Consider the following 21,400-nt stretch of genomic DNA (forward strand, 5'->3'; position numbering starts at 1 on the left):
AGGACCCTCCTCACCTCCCAGCCCCATCTCCTGCTGCAGCTCTGACCCTTCCTGGCTGCTCCAGCTGGGTTTCTCTGGAACAAGAAACTCTCAGCCCATCTTTTGCTTTTCCTCCTGACTCTCTTGTTCATTCCCTGGGGGATAAACCCTGAAGGAATAAGGATCTGAGGGGAGTCAGGGCTGTGGTTCACTTCAAGCCAAAGCAGAACCGTTTTCTGCAGAAAAAACATTTTCATTCCAATTTGCAAAGGCTTTCAAAGGCAATTCCCAGAGGAGCAGGAGCAGTCAGTGCAGAGGGGATTGGATGCTCTTCTCCAGCTCTGCAGAGGCTGGAAGCTCGTCCTGCTGAGGCATCCAAGCCTTAATGGGGCTGTGAACACCCACATGCAACCCTGCAACCCCACTCCCAGCATGGAAATCCCACATCCGGCTCTGGAGGCTGTAAAGACACCTGGAGGGTTGAAAACGGACCTGGAGAATGAAAAGAGGAGCAGGAGGAGGGAGGGACCAGTGAGACACAGAGAGGACAGAGCTGGGTCCTCCTCACGGTGCCCTAAGCAGGGCCCCTCATGCCCTGACCACAGCAGGCTCCACTCGGGGCATGGAGGGACCCCTGGAGCTGCTGGTGTGACAGTCCCCTGTGTCATCCCCACACAGGGACAGCGTGGCCAGGACCCTGCTGCTCACAGCAGCCCCACCAGCCCAGGGAGTGGAGCTCCAGCCCAGGATGGGATTGATGGGGCTGATGGACGTCAAGGGTACATCACAAAATTGCCTCTGAGATCAAAGAATCATCAGAATCCCAGCGTGGTTTGGGTGAGAAGGGATCTTAAAGCTCATCCCATCCCACCCCTGCCATGGCAGGGCCACCTTCCACTGTCCCAGGCTGCTCCAGCCCCAGTGTCCAGCCTGGCCTTGGGCACTGCCAGGGATCCAGGGGCAGCCACAGCTGCTCTGGGCCCCTGTGCCAGGGCCTGCCCACCCTGCCAGGGAACAATTCCTAATTCCCAATATCCCATCCAGCCCTGCCCTCTGGCAGTGGGAGCCATTCCCTGCGTCCTGCCCCTCCATGCCTTGTCCCCAGTCCCTCTCCAGCTCTCCTGGAGCCCCTTCAGGCCCTGGCAGGGGCTCTGAGCTCTCCCTGGAGCCTTCTCCTCCCCAGGTGAGCACCCCCAGCTCTCCCAGCCTGGCTCCAGAGCAGATCTTGGAACATCTCTGTGGTTTCCTCTGGGCTCACCCAGCAGCTCCACGAGGAGAAGTTAAACAAGATGTGACAGAGGCAGCGTTAACACGAGGCTCCACATTTGCTGCACTCACCTTCCTCCTCCCTTGGGCAGCTCCCAGAGCACCACCCAGATCCAAACCTTGGCTCCAGAAGAGCCAAAGGTGGTGGGGAAGGGGCTGCTTGGAGCCCTGAGTGCTTCCAGGTGGGACACGGGAGCCCAGCTGGGGCTTGCAGGGGGAGGTGGTGCTGAGCAGCAGATCCTGTGTGGCTGTGAGGTTTTCCAGCTCGAGCACTGGCCCCAGGGGCTGCTGCAGAAGGGAAGAAAGAACTTTCCATTCCAGTTTCCAGCTGGAAGGGCCAGGGAGAGAAATGCTGCCATGCCTCAGGTGCAGGGCAGGGCTGGTTCCAGCCCAGTGGTGCTGTGCTGCTCCTTCCCACGGAGCCCGGGGGGCTCCTCCATCCCAGGACTGCAGTGCCTTCCCTTCCCTCACCCCACAGACACCTCTGGAGCTCCAGAGCCCCCATCCTCGGGTCCCACCCACCCCACACACCCACCTGAGACCTCTCCAGGGTGTACCTGGGGGACAGTCCCCCCTGCACAGGGATACACAGCACACTGCAGCAGCGGGGCTGGACAGCTCTGTGTGGGCCATAAATCTGTGTGGCCAGAGCTGCTCCTGCTCCAGGGCCCCAAGGCCACCCCAAGGTCTTTCCAAGGCGGGATCTGCCCCTCCCCTGCACTGCGGCAGCTCCTCAGCGGAGCGTGGCACTGCCAGCCCTGCCCTGGCCAGCCCCACTGGGAAGCAGAGCCCTGGGTGCCCGGGGAGCAGCAGGGCAGCCAGGGGCAGCCCCTGCCCTCTGGGAGCAGCTGCAGCTCTCCAGCTCCCTCCCTGCTCTCCTTTCCAGGAGCTTTCCCCCATTTCTCAGTGCCCAGGGGATGCTGCTTCCAGGGTCAGCACTGGGGCTGTTCCCAAACCTCATCCCAGGGCTGGATGAGGAGGGAATTGCACCCTGGCCTTGCAGGTGAGGCTGATCCAGGGCCAAGGGGTGTGAGAGTGGCACAGCCTCATTCCAGGTGGACTTCAAGAACCCCAAAATTCCAGTCAAGAGAAACCTTGTGGGCATCAACAGGATGGGCAAGATAACCCCAGGTGTCAGGCAGGCTGGGGACCAGGGCTGAGCAGGATCCCAGTGAAAGGTCCTGGATAAGGTTCTGGACAGGAGGATGGACAAATGGACAGCATGAGGAGGATGTGGCCCCCAGCCTGGGTCCTCTGTGCAGCACCAGGGAACCCCAAGCTCTGTGCTCAGAGTGGTTCCCAGTCCAGGGAGCGATGCAGGGGCTGGAAAAGGACCAGCAGATGCTGCTGGCAGGGCTGGAGCTGGGAGAGATCTGGGTTGGGATCCACCAGCATCCTGCAGGTGCCCTGGGGACAGAGGCAGTCCCTCTCAGTAGGACATGGCTGGTACCCAGGGACATGGGACATTGATTGCAGCTCCAGGCTGGGCAGTAGAATTGTTTTGGGGTTTTTTGGGTTTTTTTCCTGGGGAGGTGGCACAGCTGTGGGACTGAGGTGGGCAGGTCCATCCTTGCAGGCTGGGCTGAGCCCTGGGTGACCTTTCCTGTGCTGGTGGCGTCCTGCTCACGGTGGGAGGGGGGCTGGACACCCCCGGGGGTACAGCATGCTGTGAGCCCAGCAAGGGCCACCTCCCCCTCACAAATTCCCTCCCTCCAAGCCCCAGGGCACGCCGAGGGCCGAGGTGCTGTGTCCCCTCCCCGGCCCGCCCTGGCCCGCATCCCGCTGCTGCTGCAGCCGCGGGGCCGAGGCCTCGGCTGCTCCCGGCATCAGCTGATCCCTCCCGGCAGCCGGAGCTGCAAAGTCAGGCACAGAGATTGCCAGGGCGCCGGCGAGGGGACGGCCGGGGTGGCAGCACGGGGGGCTCGGGGGCCGGGGGCAGCTGTGCCCTGAAAGCCGAGCCACCTGCGCGCTGCTACCTGCTGAATAATAGAGGAGCTGCCAGCCAGCCGAGAGAAATGTGATGCTGGTGAGGCAGCCCGGGAAGACATCCGAGCTGCCGGCAGCTGCGATAGCAACTGCAGCCCAGGAGCCTTCCAGCCCCGCGCGGGCTGCCCGCAGCGCTCTGCCCGTCCCGGCTGCCCGCGGCCGGGGCCCGCTGCAGGAGGATGTGAGCTGCGGCGGGCACCCAGCGAGGCAGAGCTCAAGGGCAGGGCTGGGTTTCCCGGGAGGGAGGCAGAGGCTGCCCGCAGGCGGTGCCCGCGCCCGCCCGGGGGGCAGCAGCTCAGCCCCATGTCCAGGGGAGGGGAGATGGTTTACATCCCGGACGACTCCGACTTCAGCTCCTTCAGGGATCAGTGCGAGAGCCTGGAGGGCTGGCACTGCCGCTACAACAAGGCTGGCGTGACCGTGTGGAGCCAGGGCCAGGAGGAGAGCTGCACCGTGCAGAAAATCAAGGTAAGCAGAGCATCCCTGCCCCAGCCGTGTGCCCGGCGGCTCCCGAGGGTCCCTGGGGACTGCCCCGTGCTGGAGCTGCGCGGTCCGGCCTGCCTGGGGGTGTTTCTGTCCCGAATTCCAGGGCTGGCGGGGTTAGACCCCCGAAGGTGCTTCCCGGTGCTCCCGCTGCTCGCCCCGGGGCCGCACCCACCGGGATCCCCTGAGCGCTGCCCCCGGCCCCGACACCCGCGGGAGGGCCCCGGGATCGGGTACACTGCGGACACGGCCCTGCCCGGAGCCCCGGGACACGGACGGGCTCATGGCACGTGTCCCTGGTGTCCCCTCCCCGGCTGTGCCGTCCTGGGGCACATCTCGGGATGAAACCCTGCGGGAGCCCCAGGTGCTGTTTGGGCTTGCCAGGGGCTGGGCCTGGGGTGCTGCAGAGGGACAAGGAGGTGCAGCCACCCCTCAGGTACCTCCACAGCCCCGGTGGCACTGCCAGGTGACCTGGGCACGTCACGGGGCTGGGGGCACACGGTGAGGCCAGGGTGGGCACCACGGGCTTTGGCTTTTCTGGCACCAAGAATCCCGAGCCCTGGGCAGGGACGGAATCTGCCGGGGCGAGGAGAGGCAGGACATCCGACCTGCAGGACAGCCCAGCTGCTGGAGAGCGCTCACCCAGGAGTGCCGGGGGAGGGTCACCACAGCCTCGGGGAGGCGGAGAGGAGGGAACAACGCTCTGGAAGAGGCTCTCCCACCGCTGTCCTGAGCACAGGACACCCAGCAGCACCTCTCCTGCAGCCGGGGCACACGGAGGAGCTGGGGGCACGCTGCTGCTCTGGACAGAGACCCTTCAGGGAGAGGAGCAGGAGCAGCACTCTCAGCAGAGCTGCAGCTGCAATACACATTTCCCTGCTGCCCTGAGCCAGGGCCAGCTTCTGCACCTGGATCAGGGAGATTTAAACCAGCTGGGCATACACAGGATTAAAGGGTGCTGAGGGGTCAGGCCAGCGCCTCTGAAAAGTCCTGGTGACTGCAGCAGGTCCCTGACATCTGGGAAGAGGCAAAAATCACATTCCTCTCCCAAATTAAGCTGCAGGGTGGCACTGTGGGCTGCTGTGTCACCTCCATCCCTGGGAAGGACACAAAGAACACGCTCCTGGAAGCCACATCCTGAAGGAGGAGGGCAGTGGTGACAGCAGCAAGGACCTGCCAAGGGTAAATCCTGCCTGAGCAGCCTGCTTGCCTCTGCAGGGAGAGGTCTGGCTCTGTGGCTGTGGGCAGCTCCAGCCTTGGACAGGGCTTCCCATAGTGGGATCTGGGCTGGAGAGGGGATGTTGCTCAGAGTGAGCAGGACAGGCTGGCAGGAAGCCCTGGAGCCCAGCCCTCAGCCTGGCTGCAGTTCTGCCCCCTGCCACCACTGAGCCCCACAGGGAGGGGACCCCAGGGCAGCCAGGGAGCATCACCCAGCCTGGTTCAGTGCCATAACGGGGATTTTCCCTGCCCTGGAGAGGGCTGGGCATGGTGCAGGGGTTGGCAGTGCCCAGAGCCCCTTCCCAAAATGTGGGATGCAGCCCGAGCTGCACAGCTCCCTTGGGGTCAGGAGAGCCTCAGTCTGTCCATTAACTGAGGGAGTTAATTATCTCGGGTTCCCTGAGCAGCTGGAGCATTGGATTTTTTCCCCCTGAATTCCCTGTGGATGGGTCTGGGCTCTGTGCTTTCCCCATCCCAGCTGCTGTGCCTGGCAGGGCCCTTCATCCGAGGCTGCAGGGGGTGGTGGAAGCAGGACAGGCTTTAGTGGGGAATCTGGGGCTCCAAGACTGCGACAACCGGAGTTCCAGGAGACCCATGAGCTCCACCTGCAGCTGGAAAAAGCAGCAGCACCTCCAGGCCCTGCTGCGAGGGTGCAGCCGGGAGGGAGAGCAGGAGGAGGGGGCTGGGTGCTGCCACCCTCCCGCGGTGCCCTGGGGACTGCAGCCCATCTCCGAGCCCGGCCTGGGCACGAGTCCATCCACACCGGGCCACCAGGGACAGCTTGCCCGAGATTGATGGGACCTGCCGCGCTCAGAGGGCCAGCTCCGCTTACACGGCGCCTCATCAAAGATGCAGGGGCTCTAACGAGGAGCAGATGACATCTCCCTCCTGCCGGCGCTCAGAGGAGCAGGGCGGCCGCCTTCATCAATAATGCACGGCTGGTGCGGCCGGGAGCTCCGCGGCTCCGGTTACAGCCGGGCCCGAGAGCCCCGGGAGCGGCCCCGACACCCCCGGAGCGGGTCCGAAACCCCCCCGGGAGCGGCACCGACACCCCCGGAGCGGGTCCGAAACCCCTGGAGTGGCCCCGACACCCCCCGGGAGCAGACCCCACACCCAAGACCATCACGAAGCACACGGGGACCCCTTTGTTTGCCCAGCAGGGACATGGTGGGGTAGGGGACAGGCATCAGGTCCTGGACCAGCTGGGCCACCAGTGTGAGGGTCGTTGCAGCCCCTCTGGCTGCAGGGGCGGTGGCACCAGGGCTGTCCTGCAGCGGGGCCGTGTCCTGCACCCTCCACGGCACAGGGACACGGGCCAGCCCGAAGTCCTGGTGCCCAGGCGGGCACAGCTCAGGGCTCAGGCTGCCCCCCGCCCCTGTGCCCGCAGACCCGCATCTCCTGCAAGGATGTCCCCGCCGAGACGCTCTATGACGTGCTGCACGACACCCGCTACCGCAGCAAATGGGACTCCAACATGATCGAGACCTACGACATCGGGCGCCTCACCGTCAACGCTGATGTGGGATACTACTCCTGTGAGCACCCCTGAGACCCCCGGGCCCCCTCCCCAGCCCCCAGGAGCGTGTGTGGGGCCGTGGGGTAACAGGATGTGCCCTCAGGGAAGTGCCCGAGCCCCCTGAAGAACCGGGACTTCGTCACGCTGCGCTCCTGGCTGCCCCTGGGCAATGACTACATGATCATCAACTACAGCGTCAAGCACCCGGTGAGCCCGGCTGCCCCAGCCCTGGCAGGGCTGTCTGTGGGCACAGGCAGGGCCGGGCAGGCTCTGGGGTGCCCCGGCTGCCCCAGCCCTGGCAGGGCTGTCTGTGGGCACAGGCAGGGCCGGGCAGGCTCTGAGGGGCCCGGAATCTCCCCACAGAAATACCCGCCCCGGAAGGATTTCGTGAGGGCCGTGTCCCTGCAGACCGGGTACCTGATCAAGGCGAACGGGGACGGTGCCTGCATCCTCTATTACCTCACCCAGGTGGACCCTCGCGGTGAGTGCCCGCCCGGGGGGCAGGGGGCTCACCCAGAGCTCACCCCCTGGCTCTCCATCATGCAGGGGTGCCCACGCCAGCCCTGGGGTGCTGCAGGCTCGTGGTGCCTCCCCCGGGGCTGGCCCTGCTTCCCTGGGTGACGGGGCTTTGGGCTCTTGCAGGGTCGCTGCCGAAGTGGGTGGTGAACCGTGTGTCCCAGTTTGTGGCCCCGAAGGTAAAGAGGGGCATGGGAGTCCTGGGCAGCAGGGATGAGCTGCCCAAATTACCCCGGGTGGGGCATGGTGGGTGACCCCAGGGCCAACAGGGTGGGTGCTGGGTGACCCAGGGCTCTGGGGATGGATGCTGGAAGACCCAGAACTCATGGAATGGTGCCGGGAGACCCAGAGCTCACAGAGCAGGTCCTGGGTGACCCAGAACCTGCAGGACGGGTGCTGGGTGGTCCAGAGCTCACAGCATGGGTCCTGGGTAGTCCAAGGCTCTCGGGATGGGTGCTGGATGACCCAGAGCTTGCAGAAGGGGTGCTGAGCGATCCAGGGCTCACAGGATGGACCCTCGGTGCTGCAGAGCTGCCAGGATGAGCTCTGGGTTTCACAGGGCATGCACTGGGCACCTTGCTGGGGCAGCCAGGCCCCATGCCCTGCCACCACCCCAAACCCTGCCGGGGGGAGCTGTGCCCAGGGCCCAGGGCAGCTCCAGCCCCAGCCCCGCTGTGCCCACAGGCCATGAAGAAGATCTACAAGGCCGGGCTGAAGTACCCGGAGTGGAAGCGCCGGCACGACCCCGAGTACAAGCCCTGGGTGTACCCCGAGCAGAACACGCTGCCCAGCGTGAGCCTGGCCGAGCTGTCCGTGCAGCACGCCGATTCCCTGGAGAACATCGACGAGACCGGCCTGCCCGAGGAGCACCTGAGCACCAGTGACCACGAGGCCTGAGCCCTCGGCCAGGGAATGCCCTCAGCACCGAGGCTTGGCACCCAGGGGGCACAGCTGGGAATTTGGCTCCCTGCTTCCCAATAGTCACATCTGCTCTCCCAAGTCCTTCATCATTGACCCCCTCCCTGCCCAGGCAGCGGGGATCTGTCCCGTGGGATCTGTGCAACTGGCACTGGGAAGAGGCAGGGTGGGCACCCTGGTGGCCCCTGTGCCCATGGAGGTGTCCCTGTAGGAGACGGAGCTGGCAGGAGGTGTCCAAGAGAGGCTGGGCAGGAGCTTTCCAGGACCAGGATATGGCTCTGCCACTGTAAGACCCTAAAAGGCCCAGGAGTGGGGGGTCTGTGAGGGTCCTGCCCAGGCTTTGCAGCAGCACAAGGTTTGGATTGACCCCGCCTGGCCTGAGGTCCAGCTCTGCCAAGCCCGAGTCAGGCTGTGCCCGCTCCAGCCCTCCATGCCCCTCCAGGCTTAGTGTGACCCCCCCATTCCAGGGAGCCCTCCCAGGCCCTCCTGAGCTCCAGGCTCACCTCTGCAGGTTGGCTCTAGCCCAGCAGGCTCTGGGGACCCCTTCCCCTCGTGGTTTGTCCTGGCAGGGGGGTCCTGGGCCACCTGTGTCCCCACTCTCCCCGTGTTTGCTGCTGCTGTGGTTCCTGGCACAATAAAGGGGTTGGTGTGTGTGAGAGCTCACGGGGCTGGCACAGGGTGGGGAGGGGGTGGCACGGAGCCCACCCAGAGGCATCCAGCTCAGAGCGGGACAGGAGGGCCCATCCACACGGCCCCAGCGCCCTGGGGTGACCCTCAGCAGGGACAGAAGTGGCCACAGCAGGACAGGATGGAGGGATGCTGGGCTCTGCACCCCACGGGAGCGTGTGTGGGCAGGGGGCAGCTTCCACCAGACAACGGGAAGTTGGTCTAGACAGGCACTGCCGTGGGAATGCGCTGACAAATGAGGGATTTTCCACCCACTCCTCGCCCCCACCCTGCGAAGCAGCTGCTGGGCTCCGTCCCCAGCTGGGTTTGAGCCTGATCTCTGCAAGGTCAGTGCAAATGGGGATGTCACTGCAGGTTTTGGGGTCCCTCTGACCCAGCTTCACCCCCCTGGTCCCCCTCCAGAGCTGCCCTGTGAGTGCTTCCCCCACACCTGGAGCTTTTCTCCACCCCAGCATCTCAGGCGTGGATGCCTGCTGTCCCCCTTCAGCCACCCTGTTAGGTCACAAATGTCCCCTGGGCTGCCTCGGGGGACATCACACACACACAGTGCTGGGAAGGGGACAGCAGGGTCTGGGATCCGGGGCTTTGCAGCTGGGCTGGCTGCTCAGAAGCCCCCTCTGCAAGGGTAATGTGGAAAGCAGGGGCAGGGGATGTGCAGCTCGCACCTGGCAGCACAAGGTTGCTCCCTCCCTCTCCCCGTGCTGCTCCCACCCCTGGCAGCAGATGGGGATTATTTTACCTGTTAAAAGACAAAACCCAGCCCCAAACTGCCCCAAAAGCACTCTGGCAGAGTGGAAAATCACCCCTGGGTGCTGCTGCGATGGGGCAGAGCCCGCTGGCACCCCGAGCCCGGCGGGTGCTGGGGTGCAGAGCCTTCCCCTGCGGAAGGAGCCTCATCCCTTGGCATTCCCGGATGTTTCCCCGCGGGATCCAGACTGCAGCCCTGCCGGGGTTATTTTTAGCCAGACCTTCGTGGGAGTCAGGTCTGAGGAGCTGCAGCCTGAGCACCGAGAGCCCGGCAGGGAGCCCCAGGGACAGCTGTGGCAGGCTGGGTGCCACCGCAGCCGGGCTGTGTCCCGAAACTGGGATGGCACAGGCAGTGTCCCTGTCACTGTCCGCATCCAGCCCCGGCTCTAGGAGAGCTCCCGGCCCCCAGAATGAGCCCGGGTGGAACTGGGGGGGCACCGTGGGGCGGCAGCAGCCCCAGCGCGGTGATTTCTCTTGGAACGATGCGGGTTTCCTGCGGCACAAACAGGAAAGGGACCGGCCACCGGCATCCCGAGGGCGCGGGCGGCGTGCCGGGGGCGCGGAGCCCCCCGGGGGCCCTCGCTGGGATTTTGGGGGCGCGGGTGGCCCAGGGCCCGGTGGGACGAGGGCAGGACACGCGGGGGCTGCGGCCCCGCACGAGAGCCCAGCTGGGCGCTTTTCCTGGCCGGCTCCGAGCGCAGAGGTTGGAAAGGAAACGGGAAGCTGCTGCTGGACGGGAGATTAGCGCGGAGGCAGTGATGTCAGCCGCCCCTGATGGATCGGGGCAGCGGCAGCGTGCCACGGGCCCCAGCTGGCCACACACCGTGTCAAACGTGCCCCTGCTGGGGCAGGATGTGACTCCGTCCTGGATCCCGTGATTTGTGACTCCTGAGCTCATTGATAGGTCTCGAGCAGCTTTAGGCCCCTCCACCCAACCAGGACAGCGAGGAGCCCCCCCAGCAGCCTCATGGAGTGGCCTTGAGCAGGGCTTTTGCCTGGAGAGGTCGAGCAGATTTCCAAGACTCCAGTTTCCTCCTCCCCAATCCCTCCCATGGGCTCAGCTCTCTGCCGTGCCCTGCAAACCCTCAGGGCCAGTCCCAGCCCCACATTTCCAGCTGTCCAGTGTGATATTTCCTCTCTAGGGATGAGCCTTGAGCGTCCCTCACCCTGTCCTGCCCCCCAGAGATGCTCCCACCATCACCCCACACATGAACTGGGAGGGTGGGGCTGAAGGTGAAACAAAACCGGGCCCAGGGTGGGGATGGATGGAGGATGGATGGATGGATGGATGGATGGATGGATGGATGGATGGATGGAGGATGGATGGATGGATGGATGGATGGATGATGGATGGATGATGGATGGATGGATGGATGGATGGATGGACGGACACCTGGACACAGGAATCTTGAGGGACAGTGTCATCCTGGGTACTGCCAAGAGAAGGATCAAAAGGGCCTTCATGCTGGAAGGATCCATCCTTCACGTTGATGTTTGCTTCCTGCAGCCCCTGCCAGCTTCTTCTCAAAGCCCAATCCATCCCCAGGGGGTTTTCTGGTCCTGCCCATCTTCCCCCTCCTGAGAGCAGGCACGGCCTTCCTGCTCTGTGACCATGGCAGGACAGGGCCCTGTGCCTCTGCCCGAGCATGCTGCGGCCTAGATGTAAAGAAATAGAAATACAAATAATTAAATATAAATATAAATATAAATATAAATATAAATATAAATATAAATATAAATATAAATATAAATATAAACATAAATATAAATATATATAAATCCCACCAGCAGGCTGGCAAACACTGGGAGCAAGCAGAGGCTTTGAAACCTGCTCTGCAAAACATGGGCTGATAGGCAGCCCTGGAGAAACATCCCATCCCTGTGCCCTGCCCCGGTGCCCTGCCGTGCCCTGCTGCCCTCCCTGTGCCAGCTCTGGGGCTCCGGGGTGGTCCCATGGCAGGGGAAGGAGCACTTCCCCTTGGGAACCAGGTGCTTTAGCAGGGGTTCCTCCTGCCAAGGGAACAGAGCCCCAAACCCAGGAATTAATTCGGTGACTGTGGAGGGAGAAGGGAGCATGGAGAAGGTTTTCTGCACCAAGCTGCCCTGGCAGCAGCCAGCAGGGGCTGGGAGCTAGACCCTGCCCTTGGGCACATCAACCCTGCCAGGACAGGGACCTGCCATCATGAGGATGTCCCAGGGACATTTTCCTCCCCTGCTGCCCATCCCTGCCCTCCTGGCATCAGGGAGGAGCACTGCTCCCAGCAGAAGGTTCTGGGGGTTCCAAAAAGCACTGCCAGCAGGTCAGGGGTGATCCTGCCCTTGGAGTGTCCCTGCCTGGGGACACTGCAGAAGCCTCTGGACACAATGCTGTGCCCTGAGCTCTGTCTGAGCAGCGAGTTTGGGCCAGAGGAGCCGCTGTGGATCCTTGCAGCCTGACCCTGCCCAGGGTTCTGCCTGTGCAGGGGCTGCAGGTGCCAGTCTGTGCTCACTGCTGCAACGCCTGCAGCACAGCAGGACAGAGATGGTGACAGATCCGTGCTCTGTCCCTCCCAGCCACACCGCAGACCTCAGCAGCCTTCCCAAGAATAGCAGGGCCCAACAGCTTCCTCTGCAAGGCAGGGGGGTGGCACGGTCTGCCCTGCAGGGCCGCAGGGTCCCGGCACAGCCTGAGGGTCCCCTTGCACCCCGAGGGTCTCCACACCCCACCCACAAGGGGGTCCGTGGGGTCACCCGTGCCCAGGGATTTGTCACTCCCTGCTGGAGCAGCTGCTGGGGAAGGGAGAGGAAGCCAAAAGCCTTGCCAGGCTCGTGCTGAATTGTGCTTCTGCTTTGCAGCAGCAGCCTGGGGTGAGTGCCCTCGCCCTGAACTGCAGGGGGTTTATGGGGTGGCCCTGCCACACCACCTCACAATGGCTTTGGGGGCACTGCTGGGGTGGGGAAGGACCTGCTGGACATGGAGCAAGGGAGTGCTCAGCTCTGGGCGCTCACAGGGCAGGGAGAGGTTATCAGCCATGGCATCAGGAGCGAGACATCAGCCTTGACACGCTCAGGGTTGGGTAAGAGCTGAGCTGGACCAACAGCCAGCCCTGCTCTTGCAAGAGGAGTTGTGTTAAAAGCAGCTGGGCCAGGCTGTGCTGAAAGCTCGGGCTCCTGGCAGCACAGAATCCCACTGAGTGTCCCTCTCCCACGCCAGCCCCTGCTGCCATCCTGCCCCTCAGCTCACTCCCCATCCCCGCTCCCCATCCCCTGCCCACAGGGATGAGGGGCTGCATTCCTGGCACCCCCACAGCACAAAGGTTTTCATCTTCCCAAAATTTCACCCACGCAGCCCCCCAGGTGCCAGCCCTCCCATTCCCTACGTCAGCATGAATATTTTAGCCTGTTTTCCTCAGTTTGGTCCCAAGGAAGGCAAAGCCGGGCTGAGGGACAGGACCCAGCACAGCCGGGACAGCGTCACGCCTGGGAAGGGACAGGACAGAGGGTGGGACAGGGATGGGGACCAGAGGGCTGGCCTGGAGGAGGGACCGGCAGTGGGAGGCGCAGGCTGGGTGCTGCGGAGCCCGCAGCAGTTCCTGCACGGGACTGCCTTGGCATCCCCCCGGAGCCCACAGGACACTGGCACCGTGCTGCTCCGCCGGAGCGGCCCCGGGGGCTGCGGGCCGCCACAGGTGAGGGACAACCGCGGGCTGGCAGGACATGGACGGGACAGATGTGGGGACGGTGGGGAAGGGCCAGGACTGGGACAGTGCGTGCTCCCTGTGCCAGCTGGGCATGGGCTTTTAGGCACAGGGATGGTGCCCACCTGCCCGTGAAGTGTCACTGCCCATGCCCCGAGCTGCCCCAAAGGGCCACACCACAACATGGTGCCCGGCACGGCCCCAGAGCCCCGGGAACGGGGAGGTCAGGAGCCATCTCCTCACTGGAGAAGCCCCAGGCAGGGCAGGCACAGGGCAGAGCCACCCGCAGATCCCTCAGGGCGATAAAGGCATGAAAAAGGGGGAAATTGCCCCATTTCGGCCCCAGCTGCTGGTCAGAAGTGGGTACAGCCCTTTAACCCTGGGGCACAGACACCCGGCCCACATCGCTGTGGCACATCGTGCCCTGCCCTGCCTTTTCTGTGTGGCACATCGTGCCCTGCCCTGCCTTTTCTGTGTGGCACATCGTGCCCTGCCCTGCCTTTTCCGTGGGTCCTACACGGCCTGACAGCCGCCCTGTCCCCCTGTCCTGCTCCCGTGTCCCAGCCCCTGCTGTGGCTGTCCCTCCTCCTCGCTGACAGCGTCCCCCACGTGCTCGCGGGGACACCGCAGCCTCCCGGGCACTTCCCCCGGCACCCACGCAGCCCGGGCCGGGCAGGCGGGGCCGGGCAGCGGGGCCGTGCCGTGCCGTGCTGGGCTCGGGGGCTCAGCCCGGCTCTCCCGGGCCGGTTTTGGGACGCGGCTGCTGCGGGAGGGGGCAGGGGATGCGTGGGAGCGTGCAGGCAGCAGGAAGGAAGCCTGCGCCGAACAATAGGGGGAAATGGAGGAACTGGAAAAAGACCCAGTGGCAGCACAGTCAGCACAGATGGTTTAGTGCGGAGCTGCGTGATTCATGGGAAAAAGGCCCTCAGCAGGCTCTGTCCCGGGCTGTGCTGGCGAATCACCTCGGGCTGAGCGTCCCTGGTGGCAGCGAGCCTGGCCGTGCCCCCGCGGCGATGTGCGGGCGCTGCAGCGGGGTCCGGCCCGGCCGGGGGCGGTGGGTGGGAGGCTGTCCCCCCTCTGTTCGCCCGTGAGTCATGCTGACCTCTCCCATGCCCTCGCCAGCAGTGAGAGAGAGAGATTATGGTCTGGCCCTTCCGGCCGCAGAGCCCTCCCCGCCGGCCGGCACAGGAGCTCAGCGTCCCCCGGGAGGGCCCCGCTGCTCCCCCCGTTATCCGCCCGGACCCCCCCGCGGCTGCGCGGCTCTGGCCCGTCCCGGCGCTCGCATCTGCCCCACCGCCCGCTCCCGTGAGCCCCCCGAGCCTCGGTCCCTGCCCGGGCTCGGGTCACGGCCCCGCCGACGGAGCGGGGCCAGGATCCGGCTGCGGCAGCCGCGGGGAGTGCTGCGGGGGCTGGGGCTGGGGAACAACAGGATGCCGGCTCCCGGAGCTGGGAGGTGAGCGCACAGCAGCGAGGTGTGGGGACCTCCGGGAGCATCCCGCGCTCCCGCCTGCCGTGTCCGCGCCCTTCGCGGCAGCTGAACCCACCCCTTCCCCTCCTGCCGCCTGCTCAGCCCTTCTCTCCCCTCCTCGCACAGATGATGGGCTGAGCATCCGTCCCGGAGGCACCGCAGGGCCATGAGCTCCCCGTGCGGCCCTGACTCGGATATTGCGGACTGGCTGGCCACCATCCACTTGGAGAGGTACCGGGATGTCTTCAAGCGGCACGGATACCATGTGGCCAGAGATGCCACCTCGCTGGACAGCCGCCACCTGCAGCAGATCGGCATCAGCGCCACCGGGCACCGCAAGCGCATCCTCAGCCTGGCGCAGCAGACGCGGATGCTGAGCCAGCCCCGGGGCAGACCTGCAGGAGAGACGCATTCCCGAGGCACGGAGGTGCTGGATGCCCCCCAGGAGGGCAAGGATGCCATGAGAGCAGAGCCGGGGGGGACCAGTGACGCCTTCGGGACGCAGCAGCGTGTCACCGTGCCCGGCCAGGCACCGCCTGGAGACAAGGACACTGCTCCTCCCGCCCTGAAGCCGGTTCCCAAGCCGAGGACGGTTTTCCCTCGCTCAAAGCCGGAGCAGGGATCAGTGCCCGTGCCCCCGGCACGCTCCACGGTGCCAGCGCACAGCCCGGGCAGCGAGAGGGCACCGGCAGCCTTTGTGGTACTCGAGGGCTTTGTGCCGGGGGAGAGCTCCACGGATTCGGAGAGCCCGGAGCCCGGCGCTGCTCCAGGGGCAGCCGTGGCCATGGGTGCCATAGCGTCCCGGCTGCGAGGGCGCGACAGCGCTCGGGAGGAGACACGGCCGTCCCCGAGCCACGGACCAGCCCCGGAGACAGCGGAGAAGTGCCCCCCGTCCGTGCCATCCGTCCCCCCGCGGCACAGAGCCAGGGGCCCGGCGGCCGAGCCCGGCCCTGGCAGTGCCCAGGAGGGTCCCCCCGGCCCCAGCGCCGCCCTGCCCGCCCCGGCCCGGAGGGAGCCCTCGCCGTGCCCCAGGGCAGCCCGCCCGCAGCCGGGCCCGGGGCAGCCCCGGCTGGAGATGGTGTCCAACATCATCTACGAGGGACTCGAGATGGGGGAGCCGGGAGGGGAGGACGGGCCCCGGGGGGAGGGGGTCGCTCAGCCCCCCGCCCCGTCCCCGCAGGAGCACGCCCGGCCGGAGGACAGGTCTGAGTAAGGCGATGCTTTCCCTCAGCCCTGGGAGCGGAGGGGGCAGAGCAGGCAGAGAGGAGGGTCCAGAGAGCCCCCCCAGCCCCGGGACCCCCCCAGAGCTGGCCCTGCCTGCCCCAGGTGCTGGCGAGCCCCTGTCAGAACCCTGCCCGTGCCTTCCCGGCAGCTGGGATCCCTCTGAGATGACAGGATGGCCCTGGGCCCCTGATGGCTCCTGCTGGATGCAGGGAGGGGCTGCTGCCCTTTCTCTGTGCCTCTGGCAGCAGGGCTGGGGGTCCCCAGCATGCTGAGGGGGTGGCTGAGTGAGGTTCTGGGGCTGCCTCCTGAGGGGGGAGATGCTGCGGTGGGAAATGCCCCACAGCCCCAGAAAACATCCCAGCAGTGCCAGGGGTGGGAAAAGAGGGGAGAAAAGAGGGCACAGGGTGCGGGGGGGGATGCTGCACATTCCAGGGGGCAAAGGCGGGCTCGGGAGCAGCGTCCAGCGGTTCCTGCCCAGCCAGAGCGGGCAGCACGGAGCCCAGGGCAGCCACAGTAACCCCTGTCCTGTTTGCCTGCAGCCCCGGCTGGCCCGGCGGGGCCCTGCCCCCCGTCCCACAGAGACCCACCGGCAAGCCAGGTGAGAGCCCCCGGGCACAGCAGGGACCGCCAGAGTCCCCGGGAAGGGGGACAGGGGGTCACCCACACCCCCTGCCTGTCCTCCGGCCCCGCCCTGCTCCTGCTTGCTCGGGGACCGGGGTGACCCGTTCCTGGCAGAGCCCAGCCACCCGAGTCACTGTGTCACATGCCCTGGGTGCTGGGGGGCACTGTGGTGGGCTCGGGGGTCCCCCTCAAGGGCTGGGAGTCCTGGCTGCTCTCTTCCTGCTCGCCGCTGATGCCTTTCCCTCCCCTCTCTGCCCACAGAGGGGAATGATCCGCCCATCACCCCCTACAGCGAGACCGTCTTTGGCCATGTGGCCCTGCCCCGGGAGCCCAAGGTGAGGGGACACTGTGGGGGTGGGGGCTGTCCCCTGCTGTCACTCTGCATCCCACCAGCTGCTGCAGAGTTGGGAGCTGCAGCTGGTGAGGACACAGTGCCCGGGGAAGGTTCTGCCCCAGAGGTGCTGGCACTGCCAGGCTCCCCTGGGAATGGGCACGGCCCGAGGCTGCCAGAGCTCCAGGAGCCTTTGGACAGCGCTGCCAGGGATGCACAGGGGGATTGCTGGGTCTGTGCAGGGACAGGTCTGGACTGGATGTATCCCTTCCAGCTCAGGAGATTCTGTGACTTAGGGTTAGGGTCACAGGCCCCCCTGCACTGTGGGGCAGGCAGGCTCAGGGGGTCTGGACAGGGCACAGGGGACAGGAGATGTGACCCTTCTCTCTTCCCAGGGTGTTGGCATCTCCTCCGAGCAGAGCTACGAGGCCGTGCCCGAGCTGGAGCTGGAGCGGGAAGGCTGCAGGTAGGGATCAGCTCCTCGGGGCCACAGGGGCTGGGCTGGGTGGCAGGGGCAGGGCACAGCCCAGGGGACAGCCTGAGAGGGGATGGGGGGTTTACCCCACGGCAGAGCTGATCAGGAGCCCCTGGGATGGTGTCAGCAGACGAGCTGACGGGTTTGGAGATGAGAAGGAGCTGTGCTGGTGGGTGGCCCTTGGGGGACAGTGCTTGGCAAGAGATTCCTGAGGGCACAGCTGGGGCAGCACCAGTGGCACTGCACACCTGTACACCCAGAGGAACCGGGGTTTGGCCTCTGGGAATGGGGAAGCACCATGGGAAACAGGGATGACTCAGAAATGTGCTGGCTCCAAGCTCCAGATGAGGGGCTGTGCAATCCCTGAAGGCTCCAGCAGCCTCAGATCAGCATCTGCTGCTCAGTCACTCTGTGCTGGTGCACAGTGAAATTGTGAGGGGCACCTTTAAAACACTTTTGAAATGTACTTTCCACAACTCCTGATAGCATCTCAGAAAGAGGAAGGAAAGCTGCTCTTCCCATTTCAGATGGGGAGGGTTCCTTTTCCTGTGTTGCTCAGAGAGGAGGAGGTGAGCTGCAGCTCTGTGCCCTTCAGCCCCGCTGTGGCCTTGCTGGCCAGTGCATGTCCATGTCCTGCCCTTCTGCCCAGCGTGGGGACGCTCCCAGTGCCTCTCGTGCCTTGGGTGTGTGGCACCACGGTGGCACTGATCCTGTGGCAAGGACCACAGCTACGGATGGGGAACTTCAAATACCTGAGAACTGCAGTTTTGTAAGCAGGAATACCGAAATCTCCTGTGGAGCCTCGGAATCAGCTCAGAGAGGAGCTGGCACTGACCTGGCTGCATGCAGTGGCTCCCAGGGAGCTGGGATCCAGAGCATCCTGAGGGAACTGGCCAGGCTCTGGCAGCTGTGCCATTTTGCAGCTGGCCTTGCTGAGGAGAGGCAGGATGTGACCATCAGCCGTGACAGGGACAGCAGTTCCCAGCACAAGCAGGGCTGGGGTGTGGAGAGTGGAGCAGGAGACAGAAAAGCTCTGAGAGCCTTTTGCCCCGTGCTCACAGACTCCATCATCCAGCTGCTCCAGCGCTTTCCTCCCACCCCAGCCCCACTGCTCTCCCCACATTCCCTGGAGCAGGGCTGTGGGATCCTGCTCAGCTGCTGGGAGCTGCTGGCCAGCCCTGGCCCCAGCTCTGCTGCCTCTGTGGGACCTCCTGACCCCCCCTGCAGCACTGGTGTTTCTCCAGTCCCCATCCTTGTGTCACTGGGAATGCAGGTGTCCTCTGCAGCCCACCAATCCAAATATTTCCCAGTCCCAAACTTCAGAGAGGCCCTTCTGCCCCTTTTCCTACCGGTGGCAATAACTCCTCTTGCCTGTCCTGGGGGAGCTTTGTCTGGCCCACGCTGCTCCCTGGCTTGGGGTGTGGCAGTGGCAGTGTCAGGGGAGAGCAGAGCCACCTCACCAGCAAGAAAATATCCTCGGAAAGAGGAAGAGGAATGCAAAATTCCTGCAGACTGGGAGCTGGGTGTCTGAGGGTGCAGCAGGTGGGATTTACCTGGCTGAGTCTGAGCGCCTGCATCCACGCTGGTGATGCTCAGCCCCTGAATTCTGGGGCCCTGCTCCAGCCATGGGTCTCAGCAGGACACAGAGGTGGCACAGCAGTGTTCCCGTCACCCCACGGAGCTCAGGGGACTGGGTCAGGCTCACCAGGCACCGTGGGTGGGCTTTGCTTGCCCCTGCCAGATGCTCAGTGCCCTCTGTCTCTTTACAGCTTCACTGACTGTAAGTCCCAGCTCAGGAAGGGGCTGCCATGGATTTTTCCCGTTTTTCTCTTGCCCTGACCCATTCCGTGGCTCTGCCTCCCACTCAGCCCTGGCACTCAAGGCTGCTGGCTGCCTGTGACTCAGAGCGCTCCAGCCACACCGTTCCCTGTCCAGGCCTTCCTGAAGCATCTGCAGACAGGGCTGGGATTCCAGCCAGATGAGTCACCCTGCCAAGGCTCTGCTGTGCTAATTAAACAGCGATTTTCCTTGTGCTCCGGGCCTCGAGGCCAGCCAGGGCCGTTTCTTGTCTTTCTGGAGCCACACAGGCGTTTTCCCTCTCCATCCCTCCTCAGCCCCTGCTTCTCTGAGCAGACCCCAGCTGGGATGGCTCCAGCCCAGCCCCTTCCCAGGCAGATTTTGGAGATTTTGGGCTTGCTCCTGTCCCACGTGGATCAGGGACATCTGATGTCCCACGGCCTCAGAAGGTGGCTGTCCAGGGCCTGTCCTAGGATGAAGCAGTGCCCAAATCCAGGTGTTGGGAGAGTTTAGGAGTGTTTGGGGTCCTTCTCCTTGTCCTGAAGCTTCTCACGAACTTACACTGGAGACACTTTCTCACATTCTGTGGGTTTGTTCTCCAAAAATGTCTCCATCTCCAAGGAGGATTCCCACAGCTCACCTGCTCCTCTCCCACGTGCTTCTGCACCTTGTTCCTTGCTTTGTCTGATGTCACCCAGCTCCTGAGACTGAGGCAGTGATGGCCAAGAGAGCCCTTTCATTTCTCCTCATGACCCTGCCCCGTCACCCACCCTGTCCCCTGGGGATGCCCACTTTGCTCAGGTGTTCCTCAGACACAAGCTGGGACAAGTCTTGGATCATCCTTGTTGCCTTGGAGCCTTCTCTTTGACCCGGCATTGGATTCCTCAGGGGAATTTGGCATGGATGGCATGGATGGCATGGATGGCATGGATGCTCTCCTGTGGGTGCTGGGGTGTCCCAGTTGCCACCACTGTTTTCCTGCCCATCACCATTCCACCTGGGCAGGCCCCCTGTGAGCTCCTGGGACTGTCAGACATTTCCCAGCACATTTCCTTTCCAGGGAAAGAAAAACGCCAGGCTGAGAGGGCTGATGGGAAGGGGCAGGCTTTGCAGTTTATTTTTATAATTTCCTTTTATTGTTATGGGCTGGAGCACCACAGCAGGGCTGGCTGGGGGTTTGGCATGGCTTCCCAAGGAAAGGAGGTGGATGCAGGAGTTCCACCAGCCCAGTAGGCACAAAGGTCTCATGGCAGGAGTTTCACAGTGCTGGGAATGTTGGAGGGAGCAGCTGGGGTGGCTGTGCAGCAGGGAACAGTATTTAGGATTGGGGATCTGCCTGGCTTTGTTTCGCTGCCTGTGAAGGGGCAAGGAGGTGATGCCAGCGGTTTGGAGACACGTGGTGGTGGCCCCTGTGACATTCCCCAAAGCAGGGAAGCCCCAGCCTTTGTGCCATCACGTAGCACTGCCTGAGCCACAGGCTGCTGGTGGCCCCGGGGCTCCTGAGCGCTCCCGGAGATGCAAACCCCAACACCCCCGGGTGCCCCAAGCAGGTCCCAGGAGCAGTGCCAGGTGTCCCCAGACGGGGTGGCATTGCCCAGGACCGTGCTGCGCTGCCCAGCTCCCTCCCAGCCCCCCCTGCCGCAGGACGAGCAGCGAGTGCAGCAGCGAGGGCCGGAGCGAGGACGAGGAGGGCCGCAGCCGGCTCATCGAGCGCATCGCCCACAATGACTCCGAGGGCTATTCCACCGTGGAGGCGCCGCGCGCCGAGGGCGCCCCGTTCAGCCTGCCCGCCCACCTGTACCCCGACGAGCTCCTGGACGACCTGACCATCTCCCCGTACGCCAGCTTCACGTCGCTGTCCGAGCCCCGGCCCACCATGCTCAGCGGCTGGCTGGACAAGCTGTCCCCACAGGGGTACGTGGGGCAGGCGTGGAGCCACAGCGGGCTGTGGGTTGGGAGAGGCCTTGAGATCATCTCATTCCACACCCTGCCCAGGACAGGGACACCTTGCACTATCCCTGCTTGCTCCAAGCCCCATCCAACTGGTCTGGAGCGCTTCCAGGGATGGGGCAGCCCCCGTAGGTAAAGCCCCCTGGGGCAAGGTGAGGTGATTGCACCGGTCACTGTGCTCCCCTTGGAAGAGAAACCTCTTGGGTGCCCTCTGTGCAGCCGTGCCTGGGAGGAGGAGGGTCTATGAGGGGCAATCCTCCCCTTCCCAACAGCTTTTCTGCCATCCCAACAGGAACTATGTCTTCCAGAGGCGCTACGTCCGTTTCGATGGGAAGAACCTGATGTACTCCAGCAGTGAGAAGGTACCAAGGGGCACGGTGGGGCAGGGTGGGGAGGCTGAACCTCGACACCACCTGGGGAGCTGCCACATCCCCTTGGCCTCTTCTTGTCCTTGTGGAAGGAGCCAGCAGTGCTCTGCCATCACCAGGGTGCAGCAGCTGATGCCTGGCAGGCTCCCAGCACAGCCTCAGCCTCAGGGAGC

At 64.4% G+C, this 21,400-nt stretch overlaps 2 protein-coding genes across 6 annotated transcripts in view; both read left to right on the forward strand.

Annotated features, from left to right (window-relative positions):
- The window catches only part of ARAP3 (ArfGAP with RhoGAP domain, ankyrin repeat and PH domain 3), a 437,919-nt gene that overhangs the window by 404,375 nt on the left and 12,144 nt on the right, over nt 1-21,400 (forward strand). For 2 of the 5 annotated variants that reach the window (XM_039702722.1, XM_039702726.1), the window contains exons 1-7: nt 12,848-12,984; nt 14,588-15,670; nt 16,225-16,283; nt 16,568-16,641; nt 17,033-17,103; nt 20,554-20,823; nt 21,152-21,221. In XM_039702722.1, the coding sequence (XP_039558656.1) occupies nt 14,628-15,670; nt 16,225-16,283; nt 16,568-16,641; nt 17,033-17,103; nt 20,554-20,823; nt 21,152-21,221 (1,587 nt within the window). In that variant the 5' untranslated portion in view covers nt 12,848-12,984; nt 14,588-14,627. Of the gene's footprint in view, nt 1-12,847; nt 12,985-14,136; nt 14,447-14,582; nt 15,671-16,224; nt 16,284-16,567; nt 16,642-17,032; nt 17,104-20,553; nt 20,824-21,151; nt 21,222-21,400 lie in introns of those variants that run through there. The other 3 variants (XM_039702725.1, XM_039702723.1, XM_039702724.1) reach the window with 3 other exon arrangements.
- Nucleotides 3,054-8,992, forward strand: LOC120499190 (START domain-containing protein 10-like). The gene is made up of 6 exons (XM_039702732.1): nt 3,054-3,699; nt 6,320-6,467; nt 6,552-6,655; nt 6,812-6,929; nt 7,091-7,143; nt 7,649-8,992. Exons 1-6 carry the CDS (start codon nt 3,535-3,537, stop codon nt 7,859-7,861), a joined length of 801 nt encoding a protein of 266 aa, XP_039558666.1. The 5' UTR covers nt 3,054-3,534; the 3' UTR covers nt 7,862-8,992.

The sequence above is a fragment of the Passer montanus genome, unplaced genomic scaffold (genome assembly GCF_014805655.1).
Source record: "Passer montanus isolate IOZ18808 unplaced genomic scaffold, ASM1480565v1 scaffold159, whole genome shotgun sequence".
Classification (NCBI taxonomy): Eukaryota; Metazoa; Chordata; class Aves; order Passeriformes; family Passeridae; genus Passer; species Passer montanus.